This window comes from Gorilla gorilla, chromosome 1 (genome assembly GCF_029281585.2).
Source record: "Gorilla gorilla gorilla isolate KB3781 chromosome 1, NHGRI_mGorGor1-v2.1_pri, whole genome shotgun sequence".
In the NCBI taxonomy this organism is placed as follows: Eukaryota; Metazoa; Chordata; class Mammalia; order Primates; family Hominidae; genus Gorilla; species Gorilla gorilla.
In genome coordinates, this window is record NC_073224.2 from 102,242,353 (window position 1) to 102,261,109 (window position 18,757).

The 18,757-nt window shown below is 48.5% G+C and overlaps 1 protein-coding gene across 3 annotated transcripts; it reads left to right on the forward strand.

The window, feature by feature from the left end:
* Positions 1–8,197: 8,197 nt before the first annotated feature.
* UBE2Q1 (ubiquitin conjugating enzyme E2 Q1) lies at positions 8,198–16,926 on the forward strand. Of its 3 annotated transcripts, XR_008671134.2 has the most exons (14): positions 8,200–8,681; positions 10,947–11,051; positions 11,378–11,482; positions 12,125–12,175; positions 13,738–13,878; positions 14,090–14,174; positions 14,446–14,506; positions 14,727–14,817; positions 14,931–14,989; positions 15,091–15,139; positions 15,418–15,513; positions 15,905–15,971; positions 16,152–16,280; positions 16,440–16,647. XR_008671134.2 is itself a non-coding variant. In XM_019023186.4 (13 exons), exons 1-13 carry the CDS (start codon positions 8,355–8,357, stop codon positions 16,469–16,471), a joined length of 1,269 nt encoding a protein of 422 aa, XP_018878731.2. In that variant the 5' UTR covers positions 8,206–8,354; the 3' UTR covers positions 16,472–16,926. The 3 variants fall into 3 exon arrangements, 2 of the variants coding, with proteins under 2 accessions (XP_063550729.1, XP_018878731.2); XM_019023186.4 differs by lacking the exon at positions 16,152–16,280 and having other exon boundaries at positions 8,206–8,681; positions 16,440–16,926; XM_063694659.1 differs by having other exon boundaries at positions 8,198–8,681; positions 15,905–16,926.
* The last annotated feature ends 1,831 nt before the right edge of the window (positions 16,927–18,757 follow it).

An 18,757-nucleotide genomic window follows, 5' to 3' on the forward strand; every position in this document is an offset into this window, starting at 1 on the left:
GTTTTGTCCCTGCTTACTTCAACCTCATCTGGGTCACTCCACCCCAAGCTCCACATTCCAACTATTGGCAAGGTCTTCAGGATCCTTGAACATCTTATCCGTCCCATCATCCCCCACACTTCAGGGACTTAAATGCATGGTTCTCTTGGGCTCTTTTATAACCCATGTTCCCCCTCATCATCTTCTACTTAACTTTGAGCATTTGGCAGGAATGTCAATTCCTTAAGGAAGCTGCGCCTGACCAAGGACTAGATCATATACCTTGTTATATGTTTCCAGAGCATGTCCAATGAATAAATGAATCCACCTGAGGCCGTGGCTGCCTCTCTAGATTATGAATCAACACAGTGCCTGGCATATTATTATAAGGGCTCAACAGGTAAGGAAAAGGGCTAGTACTGGACTGACACTTTTTAATGTGTAGGGAAAATTTCTCTCTAAAAGCTCAGCTAGGGACCAGGAGAGGTGACTTAAGCCCGTAATCTCAGCACTTTCAAAGGCTGAGGCAGAAGGATCACTTGAGCCCAGGCGTTTGAAACCAGCCTGGGCAACATAATGAGATCACGTGTGTACAAAAAGTTTAAAAATTAGTCGGGCATGATGGTGTGTGCCTATAGTCCCAGCTACTCGAGAGGCTGAGGTGGGAGGATCACTTAAGCCAGGGAGGTCGGGGCTGCAGTTTGGGGCATGATGGCGCAACTGCACTCCAGCCTGGGCAATGAAGCAAGACCCCATTTCAAAAACTAAACAAATAAATAAATAAAAGCCCAGCTAAAAGCAACTTATTGACCATGTCCCCAGGTCGTGGAATTAAGGGAAGAAGCAGAAAAGTTCTAGAAGAGGACTGGAGAAGTAGAAGGACTACAGACTCCATGATGCACATGGAAATGGGCGTAAATCTGCACCACTTGTTCCGGGGCATGCACATGTGTAAGCGCACAATAATCTCTTAAGAATTAAAGAAACCTTGTAACAAAGAAAATGAGTGAAGAAAAGCCTTAAGGAAAAGGGAAGGAATGTGTGTAGTCCCTCTACTTAAGGAAAAGATAGAGGGTGGGAAGATCTTCCTTCAACAATTTAGATCAACATTTGTTAGGTATATGTGGTTTGCCAGGAAACTGTATGTGTGTTGTGGACCATATGTGTTGAAGATGCAGTGATCAAAAAGACTTAGTCCCAGCTATTAAGGAGATCACAGTTTGGCAGCAAATTATTATAGAATGTGATGGCTGTTCTAACAGACATATAAAGGAAGTGCTATGGATGGAAGCACAGAGGAAGAAGAGGTTAATAGTGTCTAAGAACCTAGAAGGGATGAAGATGAAAATTGAGATTTGAAAGGTGAGAAAGTCATTAAGACAAGGATGACTTAAAGGTATTCCAAACTCCTAAGAGATACAGGGAGTTTTTGTGGATGCAGAATGATTGAGGAAGGCTGTGAAAGTCTTCTCTTACAAAAATCTCTTTCTGTAATGGTTGCTTGTTTATGGGATGAGAAACTAGGGGGTCATTTGCTTGCTTAAAGCCTCTGGCTTCTCCTGATGCAACTTCCAGGCCAGTCTACCTTCTCTTCTCAAATCCCCCAGCTTTTGCTTCAAGTTTACTTCCAGCCTGGCAAGGAGTGAGTCTTCTGAGCACAACCACCCAGTGTCCAAGCAGGGCGGGAACACCTCCTTCCTCATCTCTCCCACACATACTCCTTCCATACCCACCAAGAAGAAAGGCAGCCAGGAAGAGTGGACAGGTCCAGAACCACAGAGGGTGATGAACAGATGCAGAAGTATCAATCCTGAGGCTAAAGAGTAATTGGGCAAAGTTTTGGTGAGACACTCCCATTGCCTCTGATGATAAGGAATGTTTTCTCTTGAAAGGCTTAAAATTGGTGGAAAGCGGTGGCTCACGTCTGTAATCCAAGCACTTTGGGAGGTGGATGGACTGAGCTCAAGAGTTCAAGATCAGCCTGGGCAACATGGTGAAACCCTGTTTCTACAAAAAATTTAAAAATATTAGCCAGGTGTGGTGGCACGTGCTCCCAGCCTGGGCAACACCTCCCAGCTACTTGGGAGGCTGAGGAGGGAGGATATCGTGAGCCCTGGAGGTGGAGGTGGTTGCAGTGAGCTGAGACTGTGTCACTGAACTCCAGCCTGGGCAACAGAGCCAGACCCTGTCTCAAAAAAAAAAAAAAAAAAGGTGGCAAGGGGGAAAGGCTTAAAATCAATGTTATTGTCCTTTATTTAAGGTGTTTTAGGCTGAGTGTGGTGGCTCGCGCCTGTAATCCTGGCACTTAGGGAGGCCAAGGCAGATCACCTGAGATCAGGAATTCAAGACCAGCCTGGCCAACGTGGTGAAACCCGGTCTCTACTGAAAAATACAAAAATTAGCCTGGTGTGGTGGCGCATGCCTGTAATCCCAGCTACTCAGGAGACTGAGGCAGGAAGAATTGCTTGAACCTGGGAGGCAGAGGTTGCAGTGAGCCGAGATTGCACCACTGCACTCCCAGCCTGGGCAACAGAATGAGACGCCATCTCAAAAAAAAAAAAAAAAAAAAAGATGTTTTAAATTTTAAAATTTTTATTACAAAAATAATACATGTATTCATCATGAATACCAATTGGAAAACAAGTCAGCAAAACATAGTAAGTACAAAATGGATTCATACTCCTACCTCCCAGGAAAAAAATCGGTGTCAGCAATAATATATTTCACACACACCCCCCCCCCTCCAAATTTATCTATATATACTCAGATATAACATTCATACAGCAAAGTATATACAGGTGTATAGCTAAATTTTCACAACATAAACACAGCCATATAGCCGCCATTTCGATTTTTTTTTTAAAGAAACACACATAACTAATATCCAGAAGTCCCCATGATGACCCTTCCAGCAGTTACTCTCTCTTCTTCAAAAGTAACACCTTGGGGCCAGGCGTGGTGGCTCACACCTGTAATCCCAGCACTTTGGGAGGCTGAGGTGGGCGGATCACAAGGTCAGGAGATCGAGACCATCCTAACACAGTGAAACCCCGTCTCTACTAAAAATACAAAAAAAATTAGCCGGGCATCGTGGCGGGCACCTGTAGTTCCAGCTACTCAGGAGGCCGAGGCAGGAGAATGGCGTGAACCCGGGAGGTGGAGCTTGCAGTGAGCCAAGATCGCACCACTGCACACTCTAGCCTGGGCGACAGAGCGAGACCCCATCTCAAAAAAAAAAAAAAAAAAACACCTTGGGAGGAGGGAGGAATTGGGGGTGGTGACTACTTACCTGGAACTAGACAGTAGTAGTGGTTATACAGTAGTATGAAGTGGCAGATTTTATGTGTATTTTACCACAATTTTAAAAAAATGACTGAAGGTAAAATAAATAACTACTGTCCTGTCTTCTAATAGCATAGATTGACTTTGCCTGTGGAACTTTTTATAAATGGAAAAATGGAATCATCATCTTCAGTGTGTGTCTGTTTTTTTTTGTTGTTTTTTTTTTTTGAGATGGGAGTTTTGCTCTTGTTGCCCAGGCTGGAGTGCAATGGCGTGATCTTGGCTCACTGCAACCTCCGCCTCCCGGGTTCAAGCAATTCTCCTGCCTCAGCCTCCTGAGTAGCTGGGATTACAGGCATGTGCCACCACACCCGGCTAATTTTTCTGTATTTTTAGTAGAGATGGGGTTTCACCATGTTGGTCAGGCTGGTCTTGAACTCCTGACCTCAGGTGATCCACCTGCCTCGGCCTTCCAAAGTGCTAGGATTACATGTGTGAGCTACCGTGCCCGGCCTGTGTCTGTTTTTTTAAAAAAACATGTTAGTGAGAATCGTGAACACTGCTGAATATAGTTGTAGTTCATTCAACTTCATTGCTGTGGACTATTCCATTGTATGAATACACTATCATTTATCAATTTCACTGTTGATGGATATTTTGGTTGTTTCCTATTTGGACTATTAAAAAATAATACTGCTGTGAACACTCTTGTTCATACTTTTGGTATACAAATACAGTCATGTACCATGTAATGACTTCTCAGTCAACAACAGATTGCAATATATAAAGGTGGCCCCCATAAAATTATAACACTGTATTTTTGCTGTACCTTTCCCGTGTTTAGATAGATACATGAATACATATTATTGTGTTTCAACTGCCTACAGTAATTGCAGGAATTCTAGTGGGCACGGGGAATGCAGCGAGTGTATTCAGTACAGTATAACATGCAGTACAGGTTTGTAGCCTAGGAGCCATAGTCTAGACCCTATAGGCTAGGTGTGTAGTAGGCTACACCATCTAGGTTTGTGTAAGTACACTATGATGTTCACACAACAAAAAAACCACTGAGACACATTTCTCAGAATGTATCCCATCATTAACTGACACATGACTGTATATGCATTTCTGTTGGGTACATAACTAAATCGCATATATTTTTTTTAATGGAGCACACTGTAACATAGCTTTGTAACCACCTTTCTTTTTTAAATCTTCAGCTCACTTCAGTCTAATCTTTTTTCATTTACTATTTCTCAAACAACTCTCCATACCAATAAGTATTTTTGATAACTATTTTTCACAGCTACAGTTTTCCCTTTTAGGCAAATTTATGCATGTACCTTTTCTTTCCAAGTGTAATTGCTGGGTTAAAGTTTTAACGTGTTTTGAATATTAATTGCTAAACTGACTTTCAGAAGCATTGATACTACCAGGCTATCAGGGTTACCCTGGGATCTCAGGCGATAGCCCCAACGACCAACACCTCTACAACTCTTGCCTATGCTGAGCTCCCTCCTTGTCTCTTTCCCTTCCTTTTATTTGAGTCAGAGTCTCACTGTCACCCAGGCTGGACTGCAGTGGCACCATCTTGGCTCGCTGCAACTTCCGCCTCCTGGGTTCAAGCATTTTTCGAGCCTCAGGCTCCTGAGTAGCTGAGACTATAAGCGCCCGCCACCACGCCTGGCTAATTTTTGTATTTTTAGTAGATACAGGGTTTCACCATGTTGGCCAGGCTGGTCTCAAACTCCTGACATCATGTTATCTGCCTGCCTTGGCCGCCTCCCACAGTGCTGGGATTACAGGCGTGAGCCACCGCACCAGCCCCCTTCTTAAGTCATTCTTTCTTTGTTTTAGACCTTTCTTCCCAACCTGCTTCTACTTTAGGGCCCAGTTCTTTCAGAATGTTCTCCCATTCCACCTAAGAAACTCTTACTTTCACATTTTTTTTTTTTGGAGTTAATCCTATTAATAATATCACCCTTCAAGGCCCTTCCCCTGCTTGATCCCTATTATTGTGTTCATCGTATTGTATTACTATTGGTGAGCTCTGGCTCCACTTCATCCATCACTGTGTGCTCCTAAGGGCTGGAGCAAGAATACAACAAAACTAATGAGTAGGAACTGTCCAGTAAGAAGCCTCTCCTCTGTACCACAAATCATGTTCTCACAGGGGCCATTATCTTCTTTATCTCTGCATCCCCAGTGCCCTCTACAATTCCTGCAAAGACTAAGTGCTCAGGACATTATTTGTTGAGTCAATGACAGAATTCTATGCTCAGGGAGCAAGTCAAAGGAGAAGGTTGCTCACTCTACTCCAAATATGGGCACCCGTAATGAATGATTTTTTGGAGGAAAAAAAAATCCCTACAATCCATTTTCCACAGAACAGCCAGAGTGATCTTTTAAATTTGTTTTTGTTTTTGAGACGGAGTCTCCCTCTGTCGCCCAGGCTGGAGTGCAGTGGTGCGATCTCAGCTCACTGCAAGCTCCGCCTCCCGGGTTCACGCCATTCTCCTGCCTCAGCCTCCCGAGTAGCTGGGACTCCAGGCGCCTGCCACGACGCCCGGCTAACTTTTTATATTTTGTTCAGTAGAGACGGGGTTTCACCGTTAGTGAGGTTGGTCTCAATCTCCTGACCTTGTGATCCGCCCGCCTCGGCCTCCCAAAGTGCTGGGATTACAAGCGTGAGTCACCGCGCCCGGCCGATCTTTCAAATTTTTAAATCAGCTCATGCCACTCCTTGCTTAAAATCCTCCAGGAGTTTCCCACTGTGCTTTGAATAAAACCCAAACAATGTACTGTGGTCTCCATAATCTAGCCCCTGCTTTCTTCACTGGACTCATCTCTCCTACCCTTCTCTCCTTTCACTAGACACAAGCCTTGCTGAGCCCCAATTTTTAAAAAAATGTTTGAGTTCTTACCATGGGCACTATTTTATGCACTTTATGTGTGTTCTTACATAATCCTCCTAACAAGTAGGTACTATTATGATCTCCATTTTACAGGTGTCAAAACTAAGGCACAAACAAGCTAAGTAATTTCCCCACAGTCACATCATTAGTAGTTGGAAGAGCTGGGGTTCAACACACTAAAAAAGGCAGAGTAGGGTACAAGGGCATGGACTTTGGAGACAGGCCTAGGAACTCTGTTTACAGACTGTATATCCTTGCAGAGTCACCCCTTTTCCCCAGCTGTAAACAGGGGTAAAAATACTTACCTTGCAATGTTGTTGGGAGATTTAAAAATATTTGCACCTGGGCACAGTGGCTCACACCTGTAATCCCAGCACCTTGGGAGGCCGAGATGGGCAGATCACTTGAGCCCAGGAGTTTGAGACCAGTCTGGGCAACATACCTAGACCCCTTTCTACAAAAAAAATACGAAAATTACCCAGCTGTGGTAGCATGCACCTGTAATCCCAGCTACTTGGGAGGCTGTGGTGGGAGGATAGCTTGAGGTCTCCCGAGGCTGCAGTGAGCTGAGATTGTGCCCCTGCACTCCAGCCTGGGCGAGAGAGCAAGACCCTGTCTTAAAATATATATATATATTTGCAAAACACCTTCGCTCAGGAAATAATTAACAGGAATTCCCACCACAGCCTTTTATGCTATCAGCTTGCACACACAGACACAAAGTCAACGTGTAGCAAACTGTTCAGGCTACCTAAACCAGACAAATGGCCCCAGGAAGACCAGGAACAGACTGTAATCGTCTTTAAATACCCATACCCCAACTTGACCAAAGGAGGCCTCTGCAGAGGCAATTGAATAGTCTTCCAGCAAAGGCTAGCTCATTTTAGTACAAGTGGGAGAGAAAGGGGGCAATCTGACCAGTGGTTTAAGGGCTGAGTTGGCCCAGCAGAATTGACTAGGCCTTACCACAGGCTAGTAACACCTGCCCTTGGCAAAACGAACGCCAGCTCGGGATTTCTGTAGCTTCAACCAGCTTTGTCCTTTGTGATAATGCCACCTAGCGAGGGTCCGGAGGCACTACCTACTCCTGGCAGCTGCCAAGACCACTGCGACAAGGTGTTAGCCATTTAGGCCTAGGAAAGGGAATGGGGACCACCCGAGTCAGTACTCCTTCCATGACTCCGTGGAGGAAGCCCATGCTGTCCTTCCCCCAACCTCGTCCAGACCCATGGGGTCTGAAAAGCGCGAAAGTCCTGATATTAACTAACACTTGTACATAACACAGCAGTGATCTATTATCATTCCTCATTTTATGGTGTCCTCACATCGAATCCCTCCCTGGGAATAGGAAAAACAGGCATCATCCTCATGAGAGCCATTGTACAGATGAGGAAACCGAGACTCGGCGGGAAAGTGGTTAACCTAAGGTCACAAAACGCCATCAGAGCCAGGGCTGGGACGAGAATCCACGCCTCTTCCATTCCGGTCCCTGGCTCCTACCCCGACCACCCACCCCAGTGTGAAGACACAGCATGCCCACCCCCACGGGGAGCAGAGGCTCCGGGATCCTGCGCCGAAGACCAGCACGTGGGAGCAGGATAAAGACTGCACGGGGAAGACAGCACTTCTTTCTTCTCTGTCCATGGAGTGCCGGGCACGCTCGCCACGGCTCGGGGGCGGGGGAAGCGGCGCCCGGGGCAGGAAACAGCGTCCTGCGCGGGTAGCCCCTGGGAGCACGCGGCACCGAGTCACGTGAGAGGGGAGCGCAGGCGAAGGGGCGTCGCGCGCAAGCACGCACGACGTACGCAAACACGCACTGAGGCGCGCACAGAGGCAAGCCCCAGGCCCCGGGTCACATGTGGAGGGTGGCAGGCGAGAACAGGGGGGCGGGAAAGACGGAGAGATCACGTGGAGGAGGCCAGAGCAGGGAAGTCACGTGAGGGGGACGGAGGCGGGGCCGCCCAGGAGGAGGAGGAGGAGGAGGAGGAGGGGCGCGCGGCTTCCGGCGGCTGGGGGGGCCAGCGAGCGGAGGGGGGGGCCTGTCCCGGAGGTGGCGGCGGCGCCATCTTGGCGAAGGGGGGATCAGGAAGTGCAGACCGCGGCGGCGGCGGCGGCGGAGCCCGGAGCGCAGGCCGGAGGCTCCCGGCCCGCCGGCCCCGGAGCGGAGCGGAGCGGAGGATGCAGCAGCCGCAGCCGCAGGGGCAGCAGCAGCCGGGGCCGGGGCAGCAGCTGGGGGGCCAGGGGGCGGCGCCGGGGGCCGGGGGCGGCCCAGGGGGGGGCCCGGGGCCGGGGCCCTGCCTGAGGCGAGAGTTGAAGCTGCTCGAGTCCATCTTCCACCGCGGCCACGAGCGCTTCCGCATTGCCAGCGCCTGCCTGGACGAGCTGAGCTGCGAGTTCCTGCTGGCTGGGGCCGGAGGGGCCGGGGCGGGGGCCGCGCCCGGACCGCATCTCCCCCCACGGGGGTCGGTGCCTGGGGATCCTGTCCGCATCCACTGCAACATCACGGTGAGGACCCCCTCGCGTGCGCCTCTGTGGGGGGGCCCTTGTCAGGGACCCAGGATCACTCCATCCAGCTTTTTGCTCTCGAAGGACCTGGGAGGCCGAAGCCCCTCTCAGGGCTCAGTTCTTTCTCTCCAGGTTACATTTGTTTCTGCTGCTTGAGGTTATGCAGTGCACCCAGAATCTCTACCATTGACCCCGATAGCAAGGGACACCCCGACATATGGCGCCTAGACTACCCGTTTCCACGAACCCACCCACATCCCAAGGTTCATGATTTTGGCTCTTTTTGGCTACTCCTCCACAACTTTACCTTGCCACCTAGGAATGCGTCTTTCTTCCCCTTACTCTTATTTCAAGGTTTTAGGCCTCGGCACTGACCCTAACTGCAAAGACCTGGCCTGAAACTCACTGCACATTTCAGCGATGCCCCCTTCTCAGTAGTACCTCTGACTTAGGAGGTTGCCACCTGTGGGATCCCCGCCTAGGCATCCCTCATGCAGACCCTCTTGCTCTCTCAACTTCACCAAGTGATAGTTTGCAATTCATTGACTCCTCTTCCTTCTCTCCTTTGGATTCTTGTTCTGGTGTAACCTCTAACTCTCCTCTTTTTGCCTCAGCTGGTAGCAGTTCTGCCACTCCCCTCCCTGTTCCCTGTGGACATGTCCATTTGCCCTGGGTTGTTGCTTTTCCTGGTAATGATAGTGATGTGATGTGCGAGGGCTACCCCCATTTATTCTAAGCAGTAACAGTTGCATTTCTCCCCTGTGAGCGTCATTCCATCCTAGGCATACACCTTACATGTCTCCTGCCTGGTCTACCCTCAGACATCCCTTGAACAGAGAATTGGCTTCTGCTAATTTGGGAATGTCTGGTACTGCATGCTATAGCACTTATATTGGTTGATGTTACCTGCTGTGATGGTATTCTCTCTACCGGAGCAGTAGCTGAAATGCTAGCAGACAGTACTTTATCTAGGCAGGCAGACCTAATCGGAGTAGCCTGGGGAAAGGCAGAGTTGTGAATTCTCTGCTACTTGGGGGCCTGAATTCAACTTACTGGTGTTTTCTGTCCGTTTTCTCAATCAAACCAAGTTAAGATTTGGTGAGGTAAAGCCTCAGTTTGGATTGATTGGTGCCCCACCAAAACTCATATGTCCCATTTCTCTTTCATTTCCTTTCTTTTTTCCTGCTAGAAAGTTAAAATTGAAGGACTAGGAGTGGCTTAGTTAAGTGAAGACTTGGGCATCTTTGATAATTATTTTTCCTCCAGCATTGAGGATTAGAGTCATGGCAATGCTAAGATACCCAGTAGAGGTGGATAAGGTTTCCCTGGCTTGTGTGGGAACCTCAAGAGTTAATTTTGTTGCTGAATTAAGCTTCTAATTCCTTAAGGGTAGGTTTGCCCCTATCCAGCTGCTCTTTCTGTTGCCAGAGGCCATTTACTGCTTTTGTCCCTGGCAGGAAGTTAAATTTAGGGGGTCCTCAGCCAGACTCCCCATGGCTATAAAGGAGACTTGGCCTAAACTAGCCCCCTTGGTTTGGGCAGAGAGGGAGTCTGGTCAGGCTGCATTTGGCACCGTGGCTCAGGAATGCTGGGAATGTCAGTAGCGTAGGCTTCTTTCTCCCAGCCTGCCATGTGGAGCCCTACAGCCCACGCCTGGACTGAGAAGGTGGCAGGTTCCCAAGGGAGAGGTGGGGAGAAATTGGTCTTTGAGGGGCTCTTCTGGAAGTGGTGTCGGTAGATTCTTGCCAGTACCCTTTTACTCTTGGGTTCTGGAGATACAGTCTAGTTTTTATACTTCTTCCCTACTGAACTCTGCTTTTTTCACTTCAGTGTCATTGTGATGAGGTGATCCCTTCCTCAGCCGATTCTGGAGTTTGAAAAGCAAGCTTGGAGGACTGTTCTGGGTCCAGGGAGAACTTGAAGTCTAGAACTTGTATAGGCAGTGCAGGAGATGAGGAGTCCCCCTTCGCTGTTAGCCAAGTTTGGCTGTGCTAGGTTTCCTGGTTTGTACTCTCGAGGAAAGAAAGAAAAGGTTTCAGTCTGCTTCTTGGAAAGGGTCTTCCCAGGGACTGTTTTTCTTCCAGTTTAGAATTTGTTGTGAAGCTACTTGGTTAGATGCTGACCTAAGTTGGGCTTTTATGTGTGTGTAGGGGGTGGGGGTGGGAAGCAAAGGGGCTAGAAGTCTTGGGGGGAAGAGGACAGGCAAAATCTGGCTTTTCCCAGTGTCACCCATTTTGATTGCTCTTATTGCTCTTTTCCCTTCAGGAGTCGTACCCTGCTGTGCCCCCCATCTGGTCGGTGGAGTCTGATGACCCTAACTTGGCTGCTGTCTTGGAGAGGCTGGTGGACATAAAGAAAGGGAATACTCTGGTGAGGGGGCCACAGGGTAGGGGTACATTTTGTTCCTATGAGGCCCATGCCACAAAGGCATCCTGTGAAAGGGATCCTGAAAAGTGGACGGTACACAGCTAAACATTTAGGGGACGACCTCTTGGGGGAGTTGCTTACTGAAGCCAGAGGGAAACCCTGCATCGGCCCTGGGATTGGTCCATCAGGAGACTCATTCCCACAGCCACACGGCCCATAAGGCTTAGAGAACTAGTTATTGGTGTGGGGCCCAAACTAAGAGCTCATCCATGCACTTACCAGATTGGAGTGGGGAAGGATTTGATGTCTCTGTGCTCCCCTACCTGTAGCTATTGCAGCATCTGAAGAGGATCATCTCCGACCTGTGTAAACTCTATAACCTCCCTCAGCATCCAGATGTGGAGATGCTGGATCAACCCTTGCCAGCAGAGCAGGTGAGCAGCTGAGGAGCCTCGGGCCCTGTTGTGCAGAGTTGCCCCACAGGGTACTCAGTAAATAATTGAGACAAATCAGTAGTTTCTCTCCATCCCCACCGGCTCCCAAAAACATACACGTCTTATGACTCTCACCCTCATTCTTCTCCAGATGGGAATCTTCTTTTGCTAAATGGGGCACTGGTAGCTTCATCTCTGATATCAAAATTCATTCTCATGGGCAGCATCCCAAATGTTGAAAGGGAGCGGGGGAATTTTTACCATTATCTTAGCAATAACAGTTGGTGGCCACTGGGGACCCAGGCCCCTTGGTGAGAACCAAGAATGCAATATCAGTCTAAAGAAGATCAAGCAAAGGAGGGGTTCTTAGGAAAATTAAACTAGGATTTAGGAGGTGGGTGACAGAGACAGCCATTTTGCTTTTCTTTTATTCTTTGGCAGTGATAGGCGAAAAATAATGGGCTGGTAGCAAAGCCATTCCCTGGGCTGTTGCTTCCACTCAGATCTGGCTGGTGGAGAGACTGGCAGCATTACAGGCAGGCGCACAACTTCCAGACCTGGGGGCTCAGGGGAGTAGGTTGGAGGCTGCATTCTAGCAAGCCACTGGGGCTCTGATCTCCATCTTTCCCCTCCTTGCTGCAGTGCACACAGGAAGACGTGTCTTCAGAAGATGAAGATGAGGAGATGCCTGAGGTAGGCTTGCCCCCTGAGGTGGCATTGGCTGGAAGCTCTTGCAGTCAGCAACATTGGTACCCATATCCAGAACTCCAGTCTAGAACTGGAGAGAGAAAAATATCAAAGGAATAAAGACAGATTTACTGACCTGGAGGAATAGCCAGTGTAGTAGAGGAGACAGGGCACCCATATCCAACCACTGAAGACAGGTGCGGCGCAGTTCAAACCAAATACTGGGTAAGTTAATTTCAAATGGCTTTGGAGTCCAACAAACCTATGTTTGCATCCTAGCTATCCTAATTGAGGAATTTTATGTAATCTCACTAAGCTACAGTTTTCTTATCTATAAAGTAGGATTATAATACCTACTGCATATGGTTGTCTTGAGATTAAATGAGGTGTTATATATAAAATGCTTCAGATGATACATGATAAATGCTAAACAATCTATCTGATATATTCTCTAAAAACATACAGAATATAAAATCATGGTTAGGAATTTGAGCTTTAGAGCTAGACAGAACTTGACTGAATCTTAGCTCTGCTAAGAGCTGTGACTTTGGGCATGATAATTGACCTCACTAGACTCAGCTTCCGCATCTATAAAATGGATAATGATAGAATAATGAGTGGTGGTGGTAAGAATGAAATGAGCTAGTATCTGTGGCACCTAGGACAGAACCTGGCATGTAATAAACACTCAGTAGGCATTACCTGCTGGTGTGGTAATTAGGTATGTCCTGCCAGAAATGGGGAGATCACTCTGATTACTTTTATTTCTTAGCATTAGATTAACATCCCAGGTTCTATAACCCTGTAAGGTTCTTGAGACTGGCAAAGGGCTGACGACATGAAATTTACTCCTCCTAGATAGTGGACAGCCCTCTGGGCCACACCCCCAACATCTGGCTGAGGGGCTGAACCCTACATAGGTTCTCCTCCTTCCCTATGCTCAGTGAGCTAGTTGCTTGCTCACTTAGAGCAGGATGAATAAGGGGCTAATTCTGTTCTTGACCTCTTCCATATATCTCTCTGGGCATCCTTTCTCATTTCCATCTGGCAGTGGGTGCCTCTGCATACCTGATTCATGCCCTGCATTTGTAGCGAGGAGAGGAGATTTAATGATTCAGGTTTCTCCTTTAGGCTTGGGGTCCTGAGAACTCCCGGGTGCAATAGTCACCTGGTGAAACATGAGCTTTGAGTCACAGGGTCAGGCCCAAGTCATTTCTGCTAGGAATTAGGGAAGAGTTTCTGCTGCCAAGGGAGTTTTAGGAACAGTTGGAGCAGGGTCAGTCCAGGAAACAAGAGGGCTAAGTCCCTGCCTCGATCTCAGCTGCAGCTCTGCTCGTTTCCAAAGTCCTTGCTGTAGCTTGAGAGCTGAAGATTTAGACTGTGGAGGGAATGGGGCTGGAAATTGTTCTAAAAATGGAAAGCACGTTGCGTTTATAAGACTGCTAGATGGACTGCCTCACTTTAACTTTTGGCTCTTCGCCAAGTGGGACTGGGAAGGTGATGGTCATTCTCTAACCTGTGTCGGTTTTTTTCCTTTTCTTTTCACTCCCACCCCACACCTCCCCCAGGACACAGAAGACTTAGATCACTATGAAATGAAAGAGGAAGAGCCGGCTGAGGGCAAGAAATCTGAAGATGATGGCATTGGAAAAGAAAACTTGGCCATCCTAGAGAAAATTAAAAAGAACCAGAGGCAAGATTACTTAAATGTACGTGCCTTCTAGAGAGAGGCTGGTGAAGGGGTTGGTGTGAAATGGCTGGGAAGTAGTAGGCCATCGCATCTCAGTATGGAGGGCGGACTCCTTTTTTGTGCCTAATCCTTTCTTAAATCCTGGGCAAGCTGCCAGACTGCCCCTAAGGTCTAACGTGTGTTTATAAACCACACGACCAAGGAATGTTCCTGTCATCCGTCCCTCACAGGGTGCAGTGTCTGGCTCGGTGCAGGCCACTGACCGGCTGATGAAGGAGCTCAGGGATATATACCGATCACAGAGTTTCAAAGGCGGTGAGTTTGCCGAAGAGAGGGGCCTGCACAAGAGTCACCCATAAAGAAGGGTATGGTGGCAAGGGGCCCAAGAGGTTCTGGGGTCCAGGAGTGCTTATGAACTTTTCAGGCCAAGAATGGAGCTCCTCAAGCCAGTGGCTTGGTTGCATGTCCATCTGTGGTGAATCTAGAGCTGTTGATCTTTTTCTCTCAGTCTGGGAAAGGGGTCTGCATTAGAGACCACTCACCACCTGGACCATCCTACTAACACCTGTTTTTTCCCTCCTTCCAGGAAACTATGCAGTCGAACTCGTGAATGACAGTCTGTATGATTGGAATGTCAAACTCCTCAAGTGAGTGGGGACTCTGGGATTGGAGAGGAAGTTGAGGAGGAGTGTGAGTGGGGCTACTGTGGTGGGATCTCCAGGGCAGCCCCATCCAGCATTTTCATTCAGGGTCCCGGAGCGGGTGTGGGCAGTGGTTTGGTGGTCTGCTGCCAGCCAGGGCAGGGGAGCCCTTATGAAGCTCCTGAGGTGGAACCAGGCGTCTGAGCCCAGGCTTGTTGCTTCTTAGAGTTGACCAGGACAGCGCTTTGCACAACGATCTCCAGATCCTCAAAGAGAAAGAAGGAGCCGACTTCATTCTACTTAACTTTTCCTTTAAAGTAAGACTTTTCTTTTCCAGTCTCTCCCTCTGGCCTAGGCCGTCCAGTCTGCCTGACAGTCCTGTGGAGGATGCTGGCCTCCCTCCCCTGATTGTCGTCTCTCTCTCTCTCAGGATAACTTTCCCTTTGACCCACCATTTGTCAGGGTTGTGTCTCCAGTCCTCTCTGGAGGGTGAGTGGCTGGCATGCGGAAGAGGGCATCTCCTCTGGCAGAGGGCGGGGAAGAGACTTGGAGCTTTTGTCAGGCACAGCTGACTAACCTTTCTCATGCAGGTATGTTCTGGGCGGAGGGGCCATCTGCATGGAACTTCTCACCAAACAGGTGAGCCTGTCTCTCCTCCTTGGCCAGGCCGGCCTGGGCGGGGATTGTCTGAGCTTTACAGCACACACCCCTACGGGCTGGGTGATAGACATGATGTGGCTCTTTCATTCTGCTGGGCTGGGTCTGCACCCACTGACCTAGACAGACAGGTGGTGGCAGTGCTTGGGGCAAAGGGCAAGGGCCCTCCTATAGACACAGCTGATTGCCCAGAGGACAAGCATGAGGGTTCTCTGGAAGCTCCATCTGGACCTGCTTGCCTTGTCCTTCCCTTCACCCAGGGCTGGAGCAGTGCCTACTCCATAGAGTCAGTGATCATGCAGATCAGTGCCACACTGGTGAAGGGGAAAGCACGAGTGCAGTTTGGAGCCAACAAAGTAAGGATCCTGGTCCTGGGCCGGTGGGGCTGGGGGGAGCCAAGTACACTTGGGGCCACTAGCAGGCCAAGGCTGCCTTCTTTAGAGGAATGAGCATAAGGCCCCCGGGCTGGTGGCATTGGATGAGAGGGCCTAGGGTGCCCACAATGGAACAACTGTGCCTTGGCACCTAGGGGCACCCCTAGGACTTTTGGGAGGTTTCGGATCTGGAAAAGGAAGACTATGGGATTATGCCCCCAAGGGACCTCGAAGGTGGAGGGTACTTAGTGTTTTACTAGACCACAGTGCTGGGAGCTGGGACTCTGGGGTCTCTGGGTGACAGCCTGCAGAAGGTGAGGGGCAGTAAGGCCACAGCTAGCCATGGCCTGATCTGGTGGCTTCCTCTCCCCAGTCTCAATACAGTCTGACAAGAGCACAGCAGTCCTACAAGTCCTTGGTGCAGATCCACGAAAAAAACGGTGAGGCTGGAGCCAGGACTCAGGAGATTCGGACACTTGCCACACCCAGGTTTTCACTTCCAGCCACAGAGCAAGAACCCCTTCTTTTGGTTTCTGATACTCAACCACCCATTAACACAGCACCTGCCCCAGTTCTCCCAGGAGGGACTGGCGGTGGCTAACATTCACAACCTCTTCCAGAAACACACCAAAATGATCAAATCACCGATAAACTTGGTGCTACCCCCTTCTCGACCACCTTTTGAAAAAGCTCATCTAACTCTCCCATCATCTCAGGTTGGGCACATCATTCCCCCTTCTCATCTCCAGGTATGCAGGCTCTCAGCTTCCCATACACCTCTCCCCACACAGCATAGCCCTCCCCAATATCCTCTTATCTCTGCCACTGGAGACGTCTTCAGGGATTGGGGCAGGACAGGGAGGGTGGGCCTGAACCTTCACCTCACTGACCATTCCATTTCTTTGCAGGCTGGTACACACCCCCAAAAGAAGACGGCTAACCTTGGAGTATCACCCTTCCTCCCTCCCCAGGCACCACTGGACCAATTACCTTTGAATGCTGTATTTGGATCTCACGCTGCCTCTGTGGTTCCCTCCCTCATTTTTCCTGGACGTGATAGCTCTGCCTATTGCAGGACAATGATGGCTATTCTAAACGCTAAGGAAAAAAAACAAACACAGAACTGTTTCAAGTACTCAAGACTGACTTACAGACCAACCAACCACCTTGCTGGAACCCTTGCTAGCAGGCATTCTTATAAAAGAAACTTTCGAGCCTCCTTATATTGCTGGAAACTCAGCTGTGCTCCAGACTAGAGCCTCCTTACCTATGCTATGGATTTTTAATTTATTTTCTCTTATTTCATGTACACTGCTTTTTTTGGTTACAGTGTATGATGGATGTGTATGAAAAAAATGTATCTTTGGGAAAACAATTACAGTTTGTTAATTTGAAGATGCTGGTCTTGACTCATCTTTATTTTTATTCGCACATCCCACCCCATCCCCTGAACTACTTGGGAGGTGGGGAGGGGTATGAGTCCACTGTTGCTTTGGTAGAGATGAGAGGCCGCATTTTGCTGCTAAAGCAAGAGAAACGTGGAGCTGAAGCACACACCTGGTCTGCCCCTAGATTTCTCCTCAAGGCCTCTGGAGCAACCAGCACTTGCCCCCTTGGAATGCAGAGCCTGGCCTGCCAAACTACAATGTGGTAGGCTGAAATGGTGGTGTTAATTCTTAGGACTACTTTTCTAGTCACAGATGTTTTCAAATTTCTAAAAAAAAAATGAGGCTCAAGAGGCTGCTTCGTAGAATTCCTTTTGAATGAATTGAGTGGGGATGGGGACACATCTCCAAGGGTGTATGTGGTCTTTTCTGATCTCAGCTGTGTGGCTGCAACTCTTCGCTGTTCATTGGTTCCTCTCCTGGAAAGTGGCTTCTAACCAGCACTGGATGGTGATCATTGGTAAGCTTTGCTCACCTCCCTCTCTTGCTTCATTTGGCTTTATCAAAAAGAACAGACCTAGCTCTGAATTTGTTTGGCTTGGGAAATTATGGATTCTTTCAAGCCACTCCCACAATGTGGGTCCTACTAGGAAGGGTTAGCATTTTAAGGGGGTTGTTCTGTACACCTGTGTCCTTACCCCAGGCTCAGGAACTGCCAGGGAGGGAAGATGAGGTGGGGAGTCTGTACTGAGATGGAACTGTCAGTGCTGTGTTGTATGTACTTGCTGTTGTAAAAGTTTGGGCATGACTTTGCATCTAGCGGGTGCTGCCTGCATCTCTTTGTCTGTAAGCTTGCTCTGGGACTCAGACAGCCTCTTAGGACCTACGATGCCAGCAGCTCTCATTAAGAGTGAAATGACAGAGGCCAAGGATGGCCAAGTGAAGACCCAAGTCTCAGAAAACCCAGACTTGGGACAACTGCCTGGGAACTAGGATGCTAGAGCAGTTCTGTAATGCTTTGAGACACAGCAATTTTCACATTGGCCATTCTTTCCCCTCCCCTACCCCTTTTCTTTTGAGGGACTTTTAATGTTTGCTGCTTTAGGTGGATGGAGAGTCCACCAGTCCCACTCAATGCTGCTCTAACTAACTCTACCCACACCCACCTAATTAGGGGTGCTAATAAAACATATGCTGAGGTTGAGATAAAGATGGGACATAAGGGGAAAATTCATTCCATAGAGCTGAAATCTGGTTTTCAAGGCCTTTGTGGCTTTCTTCTGAACTTACCACCAGCCCTGGCTGGAATGTAGATTGTGTTTTTAGTAATGTGTACTGTGAGCTGTCTTCTGTATAATGTATTTTGTAATGTATTTTTCTCATCTACCAAAGGATGAAACAAATAAAATTATTTAAATAGTTTGGCTCTAATAAAATTATTTGAAGAAACGGTGGGGTTCCTGTTCACTTGACATAGAGGGAAATGCCTGCCCCTGTGAGTTGCATAACACCAACTCTAAGAGAATCCTCCATCTTTCTTGTCAAACCCAGCACTCCCTTTTATGACCTTAAGTTTAGGGTTCTAATAAAGTACAAAGTATAAAAAAGAAACAAGGCCATATCATCATGAAACAATTTTCTTCTCTCCACTTAGAAGGCAAGGAGAAATGAAACTAACTCTTAGGTTGTTCCCCTACACTTCAAACATGTATCTATATCGCAGGCAGGGTTTGCATGGCCCAGAGCCCACACTGGCAGGCTCTAATCTCACTGCAGCAGTTTTAGAGGGCACGGCAGGGCAGTGGAAGGGTGGCTGGAAAGAAGTATCAATCACTCCAAAC

Coding starts and splice junctions, on each gene's coding strand:
- UBE2Q1 (XM_063694659.1), top strand. CDS start 8,355: ATGCAGCAGCCGCAGCCGCAGGGGCAGCAGCAGCCGGGGCCGGGGCAG. Junction 8,682..10,946: donor GCATCCACTGCAACATCACG/GTGAGGACCCCC, acceptor TTTTCCCTTCAG/GAGTCGTACCCTGCTGTGCC. Junction 15,140..15,417: donor TGGAACTTCTCACCAAACAG/GTGAGCCTGTCT, acceptor CCCTTCACCCAG/GGCTGGAGCAGTGCCTACTC.